The sequence below is a fragment of the Taudactylus pleione genome, unplaced genomic scaffold, assembly GCF_031769625.1.
Source record: "Taudactylus pleione unplaced genomic scaffold, aTauple2 ptg000354l, whole genome shotgun sequence".
In the NCBI taxonomy this organism is placed as follows: Eukaryota; Metazoa; Chordata; class Amphibia; order Anura; family Myobatrachidae; genus Taudactylus; species Taudactylus pleione.
The window spans coordinates 63,585-85,864 of NW_028284755.1; the positions used below are offsets into that span (position 1 = coordinate 63,585).

At 42.9% G+C, this 22,280-nt stretch overlaps 1 protein-coding gene across 2 annotated transcripts in view; it reads right to left on the minus strand.

Annotated features, from left to right (window-relative positions):
* KIF20B (kinesin family member 20B) overlaps positions 1 to 22,280 on the minus strand; it is a 131,201-nt gene that overhangs the window by 47,926 nt on the left and 60,995 nt on the right. For both annotated transcript variants that reach the window (XM_088444327.1, XM_088444328.1), the window contains exons 19-22: positions 19,158 to 19,275; positions 2,588 to 3,683; positions 2,138 to 2,276; positions 1,845 to 1,967 (exon numbers count right to left, since the gene is read on the minus strand). In XM_088444327.1, coding sequence (XP_088300453.1) covers positions 1,845 to 1,967; positions 2,138 to 2,276; positions 2,588 to 3,683; positions 19,158 to 19,275 — 1,476 coding nt within the window. The remainder of the gene's footprint in view (positions 1 to 1,844; positions 1,968 to 2,137; positions 2,277 to 2,587; positions 3,684 to 19,157; positions 19,276 to 22,280) is intronic.

Below are 22,280 nucleotides of genomic sequence, written 5' to 3' on the forward strand. Positions count from 1 at the left end.
TTGTAGAGAGCCCGACCTTTGGGGTGAATCTGATGAGTCAGCTCATAGCCATAAAATCAGTGCCTGACCACACAATGCTCTTGTGGCGGACAAGAGACAGATCCCCTCTGCCATGTTCCAAACCCTAGTGGAAAGCCTTTGCAGATGAGTGGAGGCTGTTCTAATAGAAACAGAGGGGTATACTGTTCATTTTGCTTTTCTCCCTCTGCTATTGAGGCTCCTTCATAGTCTTATTTTACTCTCTCTCTCGCTCATTAGCAGTTCAGTTTGAATCTGTAAATTTTGCACTTCATTTGTAACGTTTGTTCAAGATGTGCCTGACCCCCTGTGGTCCTTAAACCAGAGATGGTCATGTTTATTTGGATGAGGAAAATTAGAAAAGTGGTTGATGCATAAGCATTTTGTTGCATTTTAGTTAGTGCTATGAATGAGAATAGTCTCTTCTGTGTTTATTACAATTGTTATTTCCTTTGCATATCGCTTCCATATCGGTTGGGTATTATATGCCGGCGGCTAAAAAGAATCCCAACGTTGGACGCCTGCTGTTCAGAATCCTGACTACGGGTGGTAAGTACCCTAACCCTCCCCCTCTCCCCACCCTTGGGATGCTTAACCCTTACCTCCCCCCCGGTGGTGCCTAACCCTAACCCCCCGCCCCCCTTCCCGCATCCGAAACCCAACTCTCCACCGGGGGTGCCTAACTTTAACCTCCCCCTGATGGTGCCTAACCCTAATCCCCCCCCGTCTGTAGCCTAACACTATCCTCCCCCCTCCCGCAGGCTAACCCTAAGTCTCCCCGGGACAACTTACCACCCCCCGCAGCTAACAGCAATCTGGTCCTGCTGTAGTTACGTTCTGGATGCCGGCTGTCGGTATTCCGACGTTGGCATCACCAGCTGATCAGGATTCTGGCAGTCGGCATCCCGGCCATCGCTCAATTGACTGCATCCCTCCATATGCATTACATTTTTCATAGGTCGTACTTCTCACTTTGGTTCCTGGACAGATTTTTCTCATCAGGTAACACATTTCTGTATCTTTATCTAATTTCTGACATGTACATTTTCTCATACTTGTAACACTATTGGTGCATACACGGTCAGATGTGTCAGATGAACGATTTTACCAAGGATTTGAACTACGAACGATTTCAGACGGTATTAAAACGAATGGAGTCGTCCAAATCTGACTGCAAACACATTAGATGTCAGATATTGTTATCTGACAAGCGGGAACGTGCATCGTTCATCTGACAAACATGTCAGATGTGTCAGATTTTCCTTCATATATGAACGATTTTTAAAATTGAAATTGTACAGATCTGAAGGAAAATCTGACCGTGTATATGCACCATTAGTCATGCTTCAATAAAAAGATATTTAAAAAAAAACCGACAGTGGGGTGGGTGGTGACCAAGTCCATATTAAAGCCAATGGGTTTGTAGTGACATGTTCAATACGATATAAGGGTGCCACGTTTGGACATCTACATACTTTTTGCCATGCAGTGTATTTACCAACAGCTCCAGCTTTGTGGTGCTTGGAAACTTACTGGTTTTAGTATTTTGACTAAAACTTAAGGCGTCTGCTACTTCAGAATTGTACTGTTCATAATAAAACTATTTTCTTTGGGACCAGGAGTTTCAAGTGACTATTGAGACATACAGTGAATACTGCAGATGATTTTGACTCTCTACTTGAGCTGATATATACACACACATATACATACATACACACACTTTAGGCGGGCACATTTTATTTGCTACACTCAGCTGGCGGTATGCCCTCACTGCAGTAAGAATGACATGCAGAATGTGAAGTAGTATTAGAAATATTTATGATAACCTTGCTCAGCTGCTGAATTTTCCGCTGTTTCACTTCTAGATCACAAGACATCTGTTTCTTAATTTTCTCATAGTCATTAATTTTGCTGGTTAGTGTCTTCTTCTCTTCCCGCATTGTAGAGATCTGAAATATTTCGATAAGGCGATGAATTGAAGGTTATTGGGTAAATGTAGGAGCCTGGGAGTTGCAGGCAGCTGTAAGATTTCGGCCATTTAGCCGGTACATTTAAAACGTTACTTTATTCTGTGAACAAAATAAGAACAAGGGGAAAAAGTAAAAAATAAATCGCTGACCTCTTTCTCCACCTGCTGTATTTGCTTTTTGGCATCAGCTAATTTATCTTTGAGCTCTGTATAATCCTCCTCTTTTCTCTGAAGCTGGAGCTGTACCGTATTTAGCTGACTGGTTTGTTGTAGGAGCTCTTTCTTTAACCTTAATAACACAATGAAGAGTGAAAACAATAACTTAATTATAGCCTGGATAGGAGTGACACAAGCTGACTCTCATTCCTACTGCAGCAGCAAAACGGCCATTGTTACATAAAACTAACATTTCTCATCACACAATTTACTGTTTACTATTTACTCTTATAAAGAATGACAGAACTGCAGTTGACTACAAAAATCAATAACTAATTTACAACAAACAGCTAAATTTGGACTATAACTTAAAAGCCTTTCCTAAAGCATGGGGCTTGGAGTAAATGCATGCAACCTCGTCACAGTTTATCATTAACAACTTACAGTTCCATCTCTTTTACTGACTCTCCGATTTGTTTCTCGCTCTTGGCCTTAGCATGTTCAGCAGCTGCAAGTTCTTCCTGTACATTTCTAATCTTTTCTTCTAATTCAGCCTTCTCATTATTTAGTGCTTTTATGTTCTTTTCACAATCCATGTGCTCCGTCTGGAGTTCTGCCAAGTGTTTCTCCAATCTTTCAATGGCACCAGATTTTTCTTTGCTCTTTTCTTCCAAGCCATTAAGCTTTTCATATTGGTCTTTGTAAGAATCCGCAAGAAGCCCAAAGTCCTTTATCTGTCGACTATTTAACAATAACTCATTCTTATAGTCAATTTCTTGCTTTTTGTGTCTTTCCAAATGGTTGTTGAGTTCTAACACTTGTTCTCTGAGCCGGTCAATCAGTTCATCTTTTTCCTTCAGAATGCAGCATTGGGAAGACACTTGGCTCTGCTGAACATCCTTTGCGTTTCGTAGTGTAGACAAATCGTTTTGTAGGTCATCAAGCTGTTTTTCAAGATGCAGGATCTGCTCTTTCTTTTTGACAGATTCCTGGAGAACTTCTTGGCATTTTTTCCATAGGCCTTCAACAGCATTGTAAAACGCACTCTCTCTGCCTGAAACCATTTTTTCAGCCTGACTGTCATTTCCGTCAAGGTGTCTCTTGGATGATTCAACCATCATGTCATTTAGATTAAAAAACTCCACCTCACCAGAATACTCTTTTGGCTCACTCTTGCCAAAGTCATCCAACTTACTTTGAATGGTTTTGATTTGAGCAACCTTGCCGGCAATGTATATTTTATTCTGATCTACCTCCTGTTTTAATGTTTCAACAGTTCCCTCTAGCTGGAGTGCGAGATCTTTTTGGGTCTGCAGTTCAGTGACTACATTTTCTTTTCTGGATTCCAAATGAATCACCTGTTCTTCGCATCTGGCAAGCTTCTCTTCCAACTCGGCAACAGTGCGAGTGAGGATGTCTATCTGAACTTTATTTTGTTCCTTTTCAACTTTAGCATCTTCCAGCTCACGTAGTGTGTTCTCCAAGGCATTGTTTTGCCTTTGATCACTTTCAATGATAGTGTCATTACTTTCAACAAGTTCTACAAAGAATAAATTAGAGCTTGATTAACAGAATCAAAATGTTAGAAGATTTGACGACTACATTTTTAGTTTTTTTGAACCGTAGTAGAACATGAACCCTGCCCAGCTACCATCTTCCACTATGGAGATTTTTATGAAAATTGTGCTGTGTGGACTAGTTCAGCTTGCATGGTTTGTTATGTTAATGGTGGATTTGAGAAATCTGGAACATAAACCTGCCGACAACAAATAGCCTTAAAATACCAAATAAAAGATTCAGGTGGGGGTAAAAAAAAAAAAAAAAAAGGTGTGGCATGATTTATCTGTATTTCAGGCAAAACCCAGCAATTTCAGTAACAGTACGTAGACTTTTTAGAGCCATTGTAGGAGGGAGAGAGATATATGGGACGCAATTCCTTTAGGTGTGAGGTTTCAGCTACTACATAGGATATACAGGCAGGGAAATCTTACTCATTTTAGCTTGCACAAGCAAAATAACCAGTGTTATTTCAGTACTGTAATTGCTGGAACTCTGTGCATGTGCACAAATAAACTTAATTATTAATCTAAAGCAGCTATATGCATTGATCCTCCCGATAAGCTAAAACTGTGAGAAACAACGCTAAGCTGATTTGAGGCAAAAGGCAATACATTTTGAACAAAGCACTTCTATCAGTGTTCACTCTCGTAGAAAGGGCACTGTAGCGCACGCCGAAGGCCATGAGAAAAGGTGGCATGTCTTTAAGACGCACCCCTTTTTCATCATTCTTGGGGGCGTGCACAGCACTTACAGACATGCTGGGCTGCCCCCAAGCTCTCCCCTCCCTGTGAGTAGATGCCATGAGAGCAGCACCGCAATTTTTCCCACCCGCGGGACACTACGGCCACCTGGCATGCTGTTTTAGTGGGACACGACAGGGCGCTGCCAAAAGGGCAGTGCGCATTCTGCTCTTTGAAATCAGCCTAGCCAGAACGCTATCATAGATCTAAAATTGCTTTGTACAGTAAGAAATACAGATAGATATACATTTATACACTGTACATACATACACACACGTGAGGTTTTAAACGTTATGTAACAAAGTACTTAAAAAAAAAAAACCTGTAAAAAAAAAAAACTGACTCAAATGTTGTTCTCAAGAGACAAAGTGGATTTCATTTTCCATTGTAAAAAGCAGCCAAGCTTGAAAAAGGCTACAGTGGTAGCCGAAACGCGTTGCTGCTCTCTTTAACAAGACACTGGGGATCTTATTGCGCGTCTAGCCACCCGCTACAAACTTCACGCAGCTAACCAGCCACAGCTACAAAGATTGGACACGGCCGCTGCCTTAGCCGCCGGCTATTACTACGCTATACCACGCTGAGCCCTAGCCACCGGTTATAGCTAGTAGGACCGGAGACAGCCACTACACTGTGAGTAAGCCGCCGGCTATTATCACACTACACCATGCTGAGCCCTAGCTGCCGGCTAAGGAGCGGAAATAGCCACTGCATCACGCTGTGCCTGTGCCGCCGGCTTCTACTTCACTACATCACACCGGGCCCAAGCCGCCGGCTACAGGTATCATTGGAACCCTGAATAGTGGCGTACTGTATAATTATATTACATATATATATATATTATACATACACACACATACATACACTATACTGATTCGGCTCAACAGCAAATTTACAGGCTTATTGAGACTGGCTACACTTCTTTATACAGCGATAAACAGAGAGCTGGCTTAAATGGTACACATTTAGGGGCGGATTCAATTAGCCGCGAAGAGCACAATGTTTTCACCTCAGTTGCCTGTTTTGAGGCAAAGTTTTCACCTGGTTCCTCAATGCTCCCACCCGCTTTTCGCCCTATTCAATTGTAAAAGTAATTAGGGCTCTTATTTTGAGTCAAAGGGCTGTTAATATTTTTCCACACTTATGCAAATATGCATATGTCATTTATTTTTTGAAAAATAATTGCTGTAGTTACATTCTGGGTACATGTAAATGGATACGAGTATATTTCAGGGTTTGTTGAATTACAAATACACCTGCTGCAGCCTCCTGCAATCCTAAAACCACCTGTCCCATTCATAAAGCACCCCAAAATACCTATATCAGTACTTTCGCAAAATTTTCAAACACTTAGCATTTTTACCCCAAAAATGACATGGCTTTTTTTAGGGGGTATTTATATATTTTTTTATGCCTAATTAGTCATTAGGGGGGTGCCCAAAAGGGTTCTGAACTAAGTCCCCACTTTTTTACTCAAAATTAGAGATTTTGCACTTTATTTCTCCTGCCTTTTGGTGGAGAAACTTTTTCACCTGTTGTTGCCTATGGAGTTTTCGCCTAGGTGAAAACGTCCTGGAATTTAATAGGGCGATGCTTCGGAAACAGGCGAAAACCGCAACTTTTTGCCTATAATTGAATACATGCCTATATCTGCATATGTCAGAGAGAATCCCCAGTGAACTGTATCTTTTTAGACACAATTTGCAACCGTGTCAGTTATATGTAGACAACAAAATTACAGTCTGGATTTTAAGTCATTAACCACAGTAACACCTACGATCATTGAATCAGTAAGGAAATCAGCTCAATTCCTGTTTTATATATTGTGACCAATGTTTTTGTTTTGTTTTTTTAAGGGAAGAGTCTGATCAGCTCTAATTTTATGAAATCGTATTACAAAGTTATTTATTGAGTGGGAATATATTGTGTATATAATTTCACATGTGGATTCATATACAAGTAAACCACTTAATAATGTGAAAAATTAACATATAGATCGAACAATGTTATTTCTTTAAACTTTGTATGTTTTTGCGATTATTTTATTCATTGTTTGATTCATTTATTGAATAAATATATTTTATGTATGATTTAATATCCCAATAAAAGGTATATTAGCGCAGTAGAATTGTTTTTTTATATAGATTTCGTTTAGAAACTTTATATGTGAAGAGAAAGCCAAAAGAAACTGAGCCCGATTCGGAGTTACAATGATGTTCACGTAGAGATGTGTCCTCGTCCACCTAGTGTGACAAGTGAGCTGCCAAGTCCCGAGCCACTCTGCTAGCACAGAGAAATTATTTTCGCTGCGACTAAGATGCACCATGAGACTGCACTGATTAATTTCATATGAGACACTTGTATATCGGTGTGCAACTGAATCTGTATATGAACCCCACAGAATGACTGCAGTATTTGATATCAGAATGTGGGGGTCTTAAATAAGCACAATATGAAAGCATCCACCTTAGGTGGAGTCTCCCATTACAATGTAGCCTCACTGGGGAAAGATAAAAGGTTTGAAACCTGCATGAGACATTAGGCTCTGATTAGGCTTGGGCCACGCGTCTCAAACTGAAGAGTAGAGGAAAATGAAGCAATGCTTCTTCTTCCTCTTAAACAGTGATTTGTTGTGCACATCCCTCTAATCTCTGGCCTGAGTATTTAAAAACACTAACTTCACACCCTGGATTCTAAATAGAAAAGTTCATCTAAAGATAAGTAAGCTTTGAAGTCCAAACTTCAGTTAGCACACCTTCCATCTGCGAGGAAGTTTCAGACTCAGATCCCTCCCAAGAACTACTAAAGGACTCTAACACTTCTGTAGTTTAGGTGTAGTGGCAGATTCAAAGATCCTTTGCAATGAAGAGTAAACCCTGACTTAAGGACCTCATACAACTACCGGCATGTCCCCGATCGGACCGGACCGGAACCCCCGTCGACGGCCATCCATGATCACGGTTCCGTCTGGGAATCAGAGAAAATTCCTTTGTTAAAAATCCCAGATTTGCTGATCATATTTTGGTTGCGATTAGCAAAATCAGGGAAATGCAACATGTTGGACTCCACCTGTGCCCTGACATATGGATGTGGGCCATAAACCCTGGAACAACCGGATTAAATTGATTCTATACTAAAGAAATGTGCATTAGGTGAATTGAACACAAGGAACTTTAAAAGTGTGGATCCTGGTATCTGCTCTTACTCCAGTACAGTGTTACCACCGTTAAGTGAAATCAGCATCCTGGAAAACAGGGCTTCTGTGATGAGAGGATTCATACACAACTTCACTCACTAACTGCTTCAACATATTCAGGCGTTTACTCAGGAGACGAGTCTCATGCAGATTTACAGGAAGTCTGATTTTACAGTTGCTAATTGACGAAACAGTATGTTATACTGACTGAATGTATAAACTGGGTTTAATATCCATACTCCTCCATAAAGCTGATATTTATTTGATTTAAATCAGATGGTAAGAACTTAATCTGTACTCTCACAATTTAAAGGTAAATCCACTATACATTAGCAGTGGATCCCAACTCATGCATTTTTAAGTAATATACTGTAGGTTTTGCACAGTTATCTTCGTGACCACGGGAATCTATAGTTTAGCTTTATGTGTATTTGTAGATGCAATTTATTCAGTAAAATTAGATTTTTAGAAAAGTAAACATATGGTGGTCTGAATTATTACAGTATGCAGTAAAGTGCATAAGCGCTCTTTTGTTATGGTCTAATCTTTATTTGTAAGGAGTTGGCAGATTCTCATTGGAGACTCTTTAGTGAACTTTGCCTGTGGTTTTGCGCTCTTATTTTTCCCCTGCCTATATCAGCTAGTATAGCAAGGCAGATGAGAAGCCAGATGGCCCCTGGTTGAGCTCTCGCAGAAAGGTGAAGGGGACCCTGCTTAGAACCCTGGGAGATGTATAAAAGTTTGTAATAGACTGGGCCTGGATTGTGCATAGAATGCTTGCTGTGATGTAATCTTTTTGGCAGAACTTACCTTAGTGGGGGGAGCTAGTTAGGGATGGCACCTCAAGTCAGGGCTATGCACAAGCAAAAGCTTCCTTCCAGGAGGATAGATTCCCCTCTCAGGCTCGCTGTGGGCTGGGCGGGACTGGCACCTGGCAGTCATTTAAAAAAAAAAAAATTAAATCCCCAGTAGGCTGCAGGGGTATAGCGGTGGAAGAGTTCTGATTTTTAGTGCAAAGAAGAATAAAGTCCCTAATTTCCAGCTGAGGCTCTCTATACCCCAGGGTTTCAGTGTCCACCATAGGGTAAAAGAAAGAGTAGATTTGGTCAAAACCAATCTTTCATTGCTGTGTCCCTTTATTCATTTTATTAGTCTATGGCTTTGTGTTTTTTTTTTTTTTTTTGTGTAGACTGTTCCCATCTTTTCCACAATAAAAAGTCTTGTGCCTATGGCAAATACTGTCGCAAACAAGAAATAAGGTCAATTTCCCCCACCCACCCCCCTCACATACTGTATGGAGTTAAAATGCCCATAAACTGCTCATAAGACATGCAAAGTTTAAAAAAAAAAAAAAAAAAAAAAAAAAAATGAATGAAATACACAAAAGCAGCATTCATAGTATTAGTAGTAAAAGCTATGTACAGTAAATATTGAAGTGCATCATTGTTAATCTGCAAGAAAAAAAGTAAACTCCAGGAAACTATCCTAATGTAACCTAATACTCTAACTGGAAAAGTGAAAATATAGGCAGAAATTTAACAAAACATTCTAATTGTTACTCCTGTAGGATCTGCTAGGACCCATCATGCCGCCTTTATTTTCAATCAGAGTTTTGTGATTTCCAAACTTACTCTGTGGCATAGAAGCAACTACATGGATGGATAGGTAGCTTTGTATTCTACAACATAGGGACGATCCTTCAAAAGATTCTAGCAGTCTTCACAACATATTTTGGACATTAGCTTAGATATTTTTATAAAGGATGTTGAAAAAGAAGGAACAATCTTCTTACATTACAAAAAAATTCCATGATAATATCAACTGAACCATAAAGGTGCATACACACTCAACGATTATAGTTAAACGATAATCGTTCATCGTTGAAAAAAAAATCATTCACTTTAAAGTTAAACCGATGAACGATTATCGTTCATTCATATTTGTAGTTCAGTCAGTCTGACCAACTCAACGATTTTCTTTAGGTTAATATGCAAAAATAGTTTGTAGTTCAAAAAAAAAATAAAAAAATCGTTCATTACATGTAGTAAATGAACTATTTTAGTAAACGATTTTTGTTCATTTTTCCCCTTGAAAAAAAATTAACGAAAATAGTTTACCAAAATCGGTCATTTATATATGCATATTGGCTTTTAAAAGTTTTAAAAATACTGGTTTCTATAGAGGATCTTTCTAATTAGGATATATCAGTGCAGTTAATGGTTTTAATGAGTTTCATGTGAGGTTGGCAATCACCTCTTTATATATACAGTCAGGTGCATAAATATTGGGACATTGACAGAATTTTCATATTCTGGCCTCTATTCACCACCACAATGGCTTTGAAATGAAACAAACAAGATGTGCTTAAACTGCAGACTGTCAGATTTAATTTGAGGGTAATTACATCCAAATCAGGTGAACGGTGTAGGAATTACAACGGTTTCTATATGTGCCTCCCACTTTTTAAGGGGCCAAAAGTAATGGGACTATCAACTCAAAAGCTATTTCATGGACAGGTGAGAGCTATTCCCTCATTATTTCATTATCAATTAAGCAGGTAAAAGGTCTGGAGTTGATTCTAGGTGTGACATTTGCATTTGGAATCAGTTGCTGTCGACTCTCAATATGAGATCCAAAAGAGCTGTCACTATAAGTGAAGCAAGCCATCATTAGGCTGAAAATCAAAACAAACCCATCAGAGAGATAGCAAAAACATTAGTTGTGGCCAAATCAAGTGTTCGGTGCAGTCTTCTTTTTAAGAATGTTCCAGAGAGCTCAGCAACACTAAAAGACCCGGAAGACCACGGAAAAAAACTGTGGTGGATGACAGAAGAATTATTTCTCTGGTGAAGAAAAACCCCTTCACAACAGTTGGCCAAATCAAGAACACTCTCCAGGAGGTAGGTGTATATGTGTCAAAGTCAACAATCAAGAGAAGACTTCACAAGAGTGAATATAGAGGGTTCACTACAAGATGTAAACCTTTGTTGAGCCTCAAAAACAGGAAGACCAGATTAGAGTTTGCCAAACAACATCTAAAAAAAGCCATTACAGTTCTGGAACAACATCCTATGGACAGATGAGACAAAGATCAACTTGTACCAGAGTGATGGTAAGAGAATATGGAGAAGGAAAGGAACTGCTCATGATCCAAAACATACCACCTCATCAGTGAAGCATGGTGGTGGTAGTGTCAAGGCGTGAGCATGTATGGCTGCCAATGGAACTGGTTCCCTTGTATTTATTGATGATGTGACTGCTGACAAAAGCAGCAGAATGAATTCTGAAGTGTTTTGGGATAAATTATATGCTCATATTCAGTCAAATGCTTCAGAACTCATTGGACGGCGCTTCACAGTGCAGATGGACAATGACCCGAAGAATACTGCAAATGCAACCAAAGAGTTTTTTAAGGCTTAAAAGTGGAATGTTATGCAATGGCCAAGTCAATCCCCTGACCTGAAGCCGATTGAGCATGCATTTCACTTGAAGACAAAACTGAAGGGAAAATGCCCCAAGAACAAGCAGGAACTGAAGACATTTGCAGTAGAGGCCTGGCAGAGCATCACCAGGGATGAAACCCAGCGTCTAGTGAAGTCTATAGCTGCATACACACACACACAAACACACAACGATTTAGTTAATGAACGATTTTAGTAAACGATTTTTTCCCTTGAAAAAATTTACTAAAATAGTTTACTAAAGTTGTTCATTTACTAAATGTAATGAACGATTTTTATGAACTACAAACGATTTTTGCATATTAACTTAATGAAAATCGTTGAGTTGACAAGTCTGACTGAACTACAAACGTGAACGCGCATGAACAATAATCGTTCATCGTTTGACTCAGAAAGTGAACGATTTTTTCAAACTATTATCGTTTAACGATAATCATTCAAAAAATCGTTGTGTGTGTATGCACCTTATGCGTTCCAGACTTCAGGCTGTAATTGCCTGCAAAGGATTTGCAACAAGTATTAAAAAGTGAAAGTTAGATTTAAAATTTAGTTTGTCCCATTACTTTTGGCCCCTTAAAAAGTGAGAGGCACATAGAGAAACCGTTGTAATTCCTACACCGTTCACCTGATTTGGATGTAATTACCCTCAAATTAAATCTGAAAGTCTGCAGTTAAAGCACATCTTGTTTGTTTCATTTCAAAGCCATTGTGGTGGTGAATAGAGGCCAAAATATGAAAACTCTGTCAATGTCCCAATATTTATGCAACTGACTGTACCTACTGTATATTTCCATTCTGCATATCAGGTGCTTGGAAAATCTATAATTATGTTTAAACAGAAGCCACAGTTTTAGGTTTTCCTCAAGAGATCTTCGGGCGACATCACATAGCAGCAAATGAACTTGACACTCAGATGACTTAGAAAATAATGCAGGGCACATTCACACATGCGCTGCTAAATTGTGGCAACTGCATGAGATGGGAAGTAAAGGATGCGGTATGGGTTTTCATATCAACTCCTCTTCCAAGGACACTACAAAAAAAGTTAATTTTTAATGCTGCAGAGAAGCTGAAGGACGTTTTAGGTCTGCAACGTTTTAGGTCTGCAATGTACTTTACTATAGTTACAGTAAATGGAGTACATTTTTACAATGTTGTGAATAGCTTGCATGTACTGTTTCCTCCTAGTCTGCTGGTAACCTACTGCCCACCCCTCACATATATTACTAGCTGGTCACGCTCTTTGTCCGATGTACTGGTTCACAGAGCAGGTGTAGCTCAAACCTATAATGTCCAGGTAGCATGGCAGGGTAATATATTTGTGGGTAGTGCTAAGCATTGAGCAACTTTCCATAGCTCCCTACAGCAAGCACAAAAAGATCAATTTATAAAACCCCCTCTTTGAACAGAGTGGGGCTCTAGTTTCCTTATTTGTAGCCCAGACCTATCTTACCCTCACTTAGGCACGTTAACAATAAAAGTTAGTTGATTCCATTGAACAACACACTGTAAAGCTAAGCAATTGTTTCGCAGGAAGTGTGTGCGTGCAGGCCTATTAGCCAAAGGCCTTAATATGGTATTAAAACTATAAATGACTGTACCAATACTCCCATCAGATTCCCCATTACTAGCATTGTTCAGAAAAGCTCACTCTGTAATATGTTATGGAGGTTTATGGGGATGTTCATGAAGTACACAGATTAGTATGCTTCTAAAGCTCTATTATTCTTGTTTTTCAATGCCTGTGTGTGCAAGTTATAAGGCAGTAAAAACATTTCAAGTGTTTGCAAATCAACGTATCCTTTGAAACAAGTGTGGATTAGAAATGAATCCACTTGTAAGAAGATTTTAGCAAGCTTCTTAATAAACGTTTCACATAATCCAACCTACGTCTGAGATCTGAGGTTTTTTGCTATTGCTGGACAAATTTATCAAGAATGATGGCTTAAGCTTTCAACCCTGTGCTTGCGATGCCTGAGGTATTGCAGTGTGTCTGATAAGAGAACTTACCCTTGTTATCTCTATTTCTACGAAGTCCATAGGGTTCCACAGGATACCTTGGGGTATAGGTGATGGCAGCAGACATACGGGCACCACAGAGTTAAAAGTTCTCCATCCTCCCAGGACGCACTGGGGTCCCTCTCCTATACCCCGCCCCCGAGCCTCAGGCACTCAGTTACGTCACAAGCCATAGGCCAGAGGAGAAGAGAGAAGAAAGTCTGGAACACACAAGAAATCACATTCTCACAAGAGGGAGACGGAAAAACCGGTGACCAGAGCAAAGCCCATCTGCAGTACAGGTGCGACAGGGTGGGAGTCCTGTGGAACCCTATAGACTTCGTAGAAAGAGATAAGAGATATGGTAAGAACTTACCCTTGTTATTTTCTACTTCAGAGTCCATAGGGTATCCACAGGATACCTTGGTGATGTCCCAAAGCAGTATCCTTTAAGGTTGGGGACGCTCCTGTGCTGAAAGGAGAATCCGCCCCCCCAAAGGAAGCATCCTGAGAGGCGTAGGTATCAAGTGCATAATACCGTACGAACGTATTGACAGATGGCCACGTGGCTGCCTTGCAAAGCTGAGGCGCCACGTCGAGCTGCCCACGAAGGACCTATAGTGGAATGAGCCCTAACAGAAGATTGAACAGGAAGGCCTTCATGAACATAAGCTTCCGAAATAGCCAGGCGAATCTATCCTGCCAATGTTTGTTTAGTGGCAGGCCAACCTTTCTTGTGGAAGCCATTAAGGACAAAGAGTCAGACTTCCTAAAAGTAGTAGTGCGGTCAACAAAGTTTTAAAGCCCGCACCACATCCAAGGTGGCCTCACCAGCCGAAAGGTCCGGTGAATTAAAGGACGGTACAATAATTTCCTCGTTGATATGGAAACTAGATACCACCTTCGGAAGAAAACCAGGACGAGTGCGAAGCACAGCCCTGTTCCTATGACAAATTAGAAATTGCGGCCTACATGAGAGCCCCCACCAATTCTGAGACCCTTCTGGCCGAAGAAATGGCCAGAAGGAATACAGTCTTAATGGTCAGCCATTTCAAATCCACTGAGCCCAGTGGTTCAAATGGCGGCCCCTGAAGAGCCCTTAAGACCACAGCCAGATCCCAAGGCGCCACAGGTGGAACCAAAAGGGAGGCTGAATGTGTAGCACCCCTTGCATAAAAGGTGCAGACATCAGGGAGCATAGCAATCCTACGATGAAACCACACTGATGGGGCAGATACCTGCACCTTCAGAGAGGCAAGGCGAAGACCCTGATCTAAGCCCGCCTGTAGGAAAGCCAGTACCCTGGACGATCTGAACACCCGAGGAGCATAACCTCTAGGGCGACACCACTGAAAGAAAGCATGCCAAACTCGATGGTAGATGCTGGCAGATGAAAGTTTCAGAGCTCGTAGCATGGTGTTGACCACCGAGCCGGAAAAACCTCTGGACCTCAAAAGGGCAGTCTCAATAGCCACGCCATCATAGACAGCCATCCCAGGTCCAGATGACGACAAGGACCCTGAGATAGCAGGTCCTGACGTTGAGGCAACAACATCGGAGTGTCCACTGAGAGACTCCGAAGGTCTGAGTACCAGTGCAGTCTGGGCCACCCCGAAGCAATTAGTATGAGCGTGCCGCCTTCTTACTTGAATGTGTGTATCACTCAAGAAAGAATGGAGAACGGAGGGAAGAGGTACGCATACCGGAAGGTCCACCTGACCGACAGGGCGTCTACTAGACAAGCCTTTGCGTCTCTTGTTCTTGACCCGAACACCGGCAGCTTGTTGTTGTGTCGGGAGGCCATGAGATCTATCTCTGGAAGGCCGCACCTGTTCACCAGTAGCTGAAACATCTCCTGGTGAAGAGACCACTCTCCTGGATGCACGTCCTGACGGCTGAGAAAGTCTGCTTCCCAGTTGAGGACTCCTGGTATGAACACTGCCGATATTGCGGTGAGATGTCTTTCCATCCAGACTAGAATGTGGGACACCTGTCAGAGCCGCCTGACTGCGGGTACCTCCTTGGCGGTTTATGTAAGCCACCTTGGTGGCATTGTCTGACTGTACCTGCACAGTTCTTCCCTGCGGGACCTGTCTTGCTTGCTGGAGAGCCTTGAACACTGCCCACAGTTCCAATAGGTTTATTGGAAGCGCAGCTTCTACTAGTGTCCACCTTCCCTGGAAGAAGTGTGGACTTGTCACCGCTCCCCAGCCTCGGAGACTGGCGTCCGTCATCAGAAGGACCCAGTCTGCAATCCAAAAGGGGCGCCCCTGTGCAGGTGAGCAGTCTGTAGCCACCAGGCCAGAGACAGCCATACCTCCGGGGAAAGCACCATAGTCTGTGATCCTCTCCAGATGGAATGAGTTGCCCCAACGGATAAAGACAGCTTCTGCAGAGGTCTCGAGTGGAACTGGGCAAACTCCACCATGTCGAACATCGACACCATGGATCCCAGTAACTTCTCGCCGAGTGAATAGACACCCAACGACTCCGCAGGCAAAAGCGAACTTTTGTCTGTAACGCAGAGATCATTTCCTATGTCAAAGATCCTCTGATGTTGTGAATCCAACTGAGCTCCTAGATTGAGCATCCTCTGTGATGGTACCAGGGAGGACTTCTTCCAATTTATCAGCAAGCCGTGAGTCTGCAATACCGAGCATGTCAGTTGCAGATGGCGCTGAAGTATCTCTGGAGACTCAGCCAACAACAGGAGATCATCCAGATAGGGTAATAGGCAAACCCCCTGTATCCGCAGGTGAGCTGCCATAACTTTGGTGAACACATGAGGCGCTGTGGCCAGACCAAAGGGCAGAGCCTGAAACTGGAAGTGGTCCTCGACCACTGAAAACCTGAGGAAGCGCTGGGATAATAGGGATATGCAGGTAAGCATCCTGAATATCTAGCGACACCATGAAATCCCCAGGCTCCATCGCTAAAATGATGGTATGCAGGGTTCCAATCCTGAACATAGGAACCCTCAAAAACTTGAGAGATTTGAGCTTGAGGATTGGCCGGTAGGACCCATTGGGTTTCTGTACCAGAATAAGATTGGAGTAATACCCCAATCCCCTCTGAGACAAAAGGAACTGGCACTATGACCCCAGCCCGGAGCATAGAGCGCAATACCTTCTTGTATTCCCGGGCCTTGTCCTGATTGAACTGAAGACCCGTGGTGGAAAAACGGCTGGGAGACCTCCTGCAGAAGGAGAAGGCATACCCCTGAGAAACCACCTCTTACCCACGTGTCTGAAGTGGTCAGACACCAGTTTGGGGCGAATTGCAGAATTCGGCCTCCCACTTTGGGGTCCCCCAAAGAGAGGCCCGTCCCGTCAGGCCGAAGGTTTGTCATTGGACTCGGGAGTAGGACGTCTGGTACTCCAAGCCTGCGTCTTAGGCTTTGTAGGTTTCTTGGCGGCAGTCCTCCTTGGAAAGGACTGCATCCTGGACTTACTCTGGGTTCTGTAGGTCCGAAAGGACGAAGAACCCGATCCTGATGGGACTGTAGCCAATGGCAAGCACGCAGACTTAGCTGCCGCCAGAGAAGCCACAATTTTGTCCAGATCAGTTCCAAAAAGGACTTCTCCATTAAAGGGCAAACCCTCCAAACCCTTCTTGGAATCTGCATCCGCCTTCCAAGACCGCAACCACAGAGTGCGACGGGCTGCCACGGAGATCCTTGAAGCAAGCAGGCCTATATCCAGAGCCGCCTCATTAAATGTAGGTGGATGAGTCCCTTAGGTTACCCACCATCTCCACCTGATCAGGTGACGAGTCTGGGTCCAGAGACGCCTCGAAAGTATCAGCCCAATGTTTCATGGCTCTAGCCACCCAGGACACGGCCATAGCCGGTCTGGATACACCTCCTGCAAGGGAACACATGGATTTGAGACATTTCAACCTTGCGATCAGTGGGATCCTTTATAGGAGGACATGGAGGGCATTGGCAATGTAGCACTCTTCACCAGATGTGTGAATCCACTTGTGGCGGGGTTTCCCATTTGGAGAAATAATTTTCCGCAAAAGGGATATGCCACTGCCAAACGTCTTAACAAAAACAAGCCCAGGGCGGCTCCTGCATAGGTGCAGTGACAGAAATCGGCCGTGCCTGTCTAAGACACGCCTTACATAACTCCTCAGAGTTGCCATCACGCTCCACCAGTGGTACGAGACATATAGTACACTTTGGCTGAAGAGAAAAATCATGCTCACTGTCAGACATGAGTGAACCGGAGCTGTATGTGACACACCACACCAACGAATAATGGTATAAGTGAGGCAATAACCCCTTGCAACATCGCACCGCAAGGGCATTAGCAGAGAAGACAGGGATAGTTAAAATGGCTGACAGTAGAAAGTGAAAGTTACAGACAGCAGCACTAGCGGTAAGTCACATGCAATGCAGAATAAACCCTGCACCATCAGTGCTTCATCAACTACCCAGACAGCCTGGTAGGAAACAGCGCTGCATACTCTGACCCTGCACCGGAGGAGAGGTATGCAGGGGGACCCAGACCATGATGCCGCCGTTATCCGAGTCCAGCACCGCTTGCCAAGTTCAGAGAAAATGGCCGCAGAGGAGCAGAAAGGAGGCTGGCCGAGGGGAGGAGCGCTTGCAGATGCCAGACCGCTGTGGAGAGGCAGCGTGCAGCGGGGGAGGCGCCGGCTGCTGAGCAGGGAAGGCGCGCTCCCCTGGCATGCATTTAACCCCCAGGACGACTAACGTTTTCTGATTCTCGTCTGGCCCGCTGTCCCAGGGGGTAGTGGAAGCACAGGTTTCTGTGGCCTGGCTCCACGCTGCAACCAGTCCCCAGGAAACCCCCTGCCTGGGGACTTAGGGACCCACTGCGGGACCCCGCCGATTACCTGAACCCCTGTAAGTCCGGCCACAGTCCGGGTAACCGGGGTCACCTCTAGCTGTGACCCGTTATCCACCAGGATCCCCGGATCAGTACCGGCGTTCTGGTAGCAGCGGGGTGTAGGAGTGACAGCATGGACGTCAGTACTGACTGTCCATGCTGTACACTCATTTTAGTGTGCAGCCACAGCTGCGAAGAAAACTTCAGGGGCCTTAAAAAAGAGCCCCCTCTGTACAGTGCATTAGACTGCGGCCGAGCACCGACGAAAACCTGAGGCTCGGGGGCGGGGTATAGGAGAGGGACCCCAGTGCATCCTGGGAGGATGGAGAACATTTAACTCTGTGGTGCCCAGATGTCTGCCGCCATCACCTATACCCCAAGGTATGTGGATACCCTATGGACCCTGAAGTAGCAATTTGTTAAAAGGGTATGCACAGCTTCTGTATGACAAGTTTGAATAATGTCATCATAACATTACACAAACACCTGCAATAGATAAATGATTGGCACCCTGTCAATTATATGGTCATCACTATATTCATAATATGAACAATGGAACAAGTGAAATCTGCAGTCGAAGGCACATTATAGGATAAAATGGTGACATGCAATACTTATGGTGCCTCCGACTTCTATTTCTCTTAACTCTCCAGCTCGGAGAATAGAACATACCAAGGAACTTGAATACAGATATATTGTGAACTGTACAAGTCTTTATGGAGGGAAGGAGGTGGAAGAAATTTAAAAAAAAAAAAAAAACCTGAGCTTTCCATTTAGCATTATAAAGATTTTATTCCCTTCTATTCCTACATCAAAACAGGTTGATGCACAAATGGAAGCAGTTTGTATGCTTCTATAGGAGAGAGTTTGAAAAAGTGGGGGGATAGGGTACTGTTAGTTTACATGGGTAAAGAGAAGATAGCCAAACTGTTGCAAGGAAGGTGTTAATTCCTAGGGACATGCTGTTAGTTCATGAGCACAGAAGAATTAAAAGGAGAAGCAGCAAGTACAAAAGTTAGAGTTTTATTTTACATTAATAGACAAGAGCATCATTGGGAAGTCTAGCAATTCAAGAATCCAATTTAAATCATCTCCATTTAACATTGTTGGAAAACCCAGATTTTCTTCTTTTCACACGAAAATGCCTGCGATTGGAGACATTGGGATACAGGTTTCTGCCACTTGGCTGATCTGTACAGGTACCTTTCTTTTTAAATGGAGGCTGATCCTCAGAATCATGTTGCGGATCAGGCGGTCGCTTCCTACTTGTGGAAACTGCACTGCTGCGGTCTTCTCCTTCAATGCTGATTAGAGTTTTCTCCTGTGTAACAAAACTAGGTAATTAAACAAGAATTGGTATCAATTATACAGAATGACTTACTGCTTAAAAAAGAAAAAAAAAACAAAAAACCCCGGTACAGATTTAGCCACACTCATCTATGCCGCAATGTGAGCGCATCGCGGAATGGATGGCACAACTAGTGTGCCCACGGCTATGGCATCCGTACGCACCATAGACTTCAATAGCGTAAACGCCAGCTGCGAGTGCTCGCAGCCTGGCGATTGCGGTGCTATGCAGCAATGCATGCACACATACAGGCGCATCGCGGAAATAATGAGGCCGCCTTCATCTGTAGATTAACCTTTCAATAAACTGGCCCTTACAAGCAATGCAACATAGGTTATATAGTAATAGGGAACAATGTGTGCATAAAAAAAAAAAATCTAAATACCATAATTTTAATATTAGTGTTCACGTTAGGCGAGTGCTGGGCACACCCCTTACAGAGATGAAAATGGGAGCTGTATCAAGACCATGCCCCTTTCCCAGCGCACACAGAAGTGCTCTTCTTAGATAGCTGCTCTGCCCCCCTTCCCTAGAGTGAACACTAGAAATAAAATATACATATACATATATACACACATATACATACATACATACACACACACACACTATCCTTCTGACTTTTCCTACATAAAACCCAAAGTGTCAGAATAGTTGCATATGTATAGGTTGAGTCTCCCATATCCAAATATTCCATAATACGTAATATTTTCAGCATGACAGATAATGAAACCTTTGATTTTTTTTTTTTACACAAACTCTGTTTAAAGGCACAAATTAAAAATATTGTATAAAATTACCTTCAGGCTTTGTGTAGAAGGTGTATAGGAAAATGAATTTCATTTGTGTACACAAACCTGGTTTGAGCCACAAAATTATAGAAAATATTGTATAAAATTACCTGCAGGCTGTGTATATAAATGTGAAACAAATGCTTTAGGTGTTTAGATTTGGGTCCCATTAATTATGGTATGCAAATATTCCACAATATGGTATATTACGATATCCAAAATACCCCTGGTCCCAAGCAGTTTGGATATGGGAGACACTCACACTGTTTTTTTTATATTTTAGAGCTTTTTCTGGCTTGGGATAACAGAAATTGAAGTCTTATGGGTATCATAAAAGTGTTCTATTGAATGCAATAGATATCTATACACAAACTATGGAGGGAGAATTTAATTAGCCACGAAGTGCAGCACTTATCCGGGATTTTTTCTTCATCATTGAACAGGTAGTGAAAAAAAAATTTCCGATAACTAGGTAATTAACGGGTGACACGACCCTGTTAAAGCACAAATCCGAGAACTTTTCATGGATTCTGTGTGTTAATGGCTGTTAAATTGACGTGTCAACAGGCATTAACAAAGGTATCGGGTGAAAAAGGGAACTTCATTGAATAGCCTTGAGCTATAAAGCCCAAAACTACCTCCCTTTTCACCGCCAAGTTATCAGGACTAAGTGAATAGCACCCTATGTATACAGTAATCCCTCTCCTGAAGGGATATCTACAGGCGGATGCAGCAATCTGGCATCTCCCCTCAATAGCAGTAGTCCAGGTGATAATGAAGCCTTGATGGTAAAGCACATCGTTCGAGGAAGGCATCACAACCTGAAAATGCCCATGTATCATGTTCGCCGTGGCCAGTCAGGCGCCACCATCAGCACCCACGGGTAAATTTACTAAAAGGTTGATTTTAAAAATCGATGAATATCCATGGGGTTTCTGAATGCAAAATCTGCATATTTGTCATCCGTAGGGTCTCAACTCTGAAACCCTACGGATAAATATTTGGATTTTGTGCTCTGAAAGCCCAACAATGTTGAATGATTTTAAATCTAAATAGTCCTTTAGTAAATTTACCCCCAAGACTCTTACTGAGGACAGAATGCAGCAGATAAGTTAAATAAAAATTTCATGGAGCGGTCATGACATCTACAAGAAATGCCCGTGGATGGTTCTGAAGCCAAATGCTTGTGGTTAAACGTTAATCTGCTGACAGATGTATGGGTTGAGAGATGCAGATACAGGGCATGGGGCATGCCTGCAGAGGATAAACAGCTTCCAGGATTTTCACCCCTAGAATGAATATGGCTGATACAGAGGGCATAATTCTAGCAGTCTCCTTCTCTGTGAGGGAACTTGTTGGGCATTCTTGATGGTTGATGTGCTCTACTGTGATTGGCTGCCCTGCATGCCCAACGGCTGGTGTCAGTCGACAGTTGTCCAGCACAATACAGCAAAAAGTTGGAATGACGGCAGAACACGTCAATTTCCACAATCCATTGAAAGGTCAGTGGAGAAATGGCTGGGTGGCGTTCTGAGGAGACCTTCACCCAGGAGTCCGAATTGAGTTTGAAACCACTGATCCTGAAAGGGGAGCAGAAGGACTCCCACCACTGCCACTGAAGGAACAAATGCTTGTCATGTGGACAAACCATCTGAGAGCTGTTTCTCGGCAGACCAGACGTGTCTTCCCAATGCTGTCCTCCCTGAGGAGCAGAAGACTGGTTTACTGGTTACTGATTTTTTTTCCTCCACCAGCCGTATAAAAGGACCTATTGAGCATCCATCAGGAGTTTACTTTGACTCAAAGTTTGAGAGGTAGATTAAGATTCTAAGGCAGTGGTTCCCAAACTGTCCTCAAAGGCACCCTAACCGTTCAGGTTTTCAGGATATACATACATACTTAAGCACAGGTGACTTAATTAGTACATTAGTCAGTTGGATTATACCATCTATGCACAAGTATGGATAGCCTTAAAACCTGACTGTTAGGGTGCCTTGAGGACAGAGTTTGGTAAACCCCTGGTCTAGGGGCCTGAATCAGAGGTGGATACTGGTGCGTCAGCTGGTGTGTAGCGGTGGCGATCATGTGCAAACGCTAGTTTCAGCCCAACCCTGGTGCACTACCCAATGTCTGAATGTACGAGCCCTGAAATGCCCATTTTCATAGTCACTACACTGCCGATGCACCATA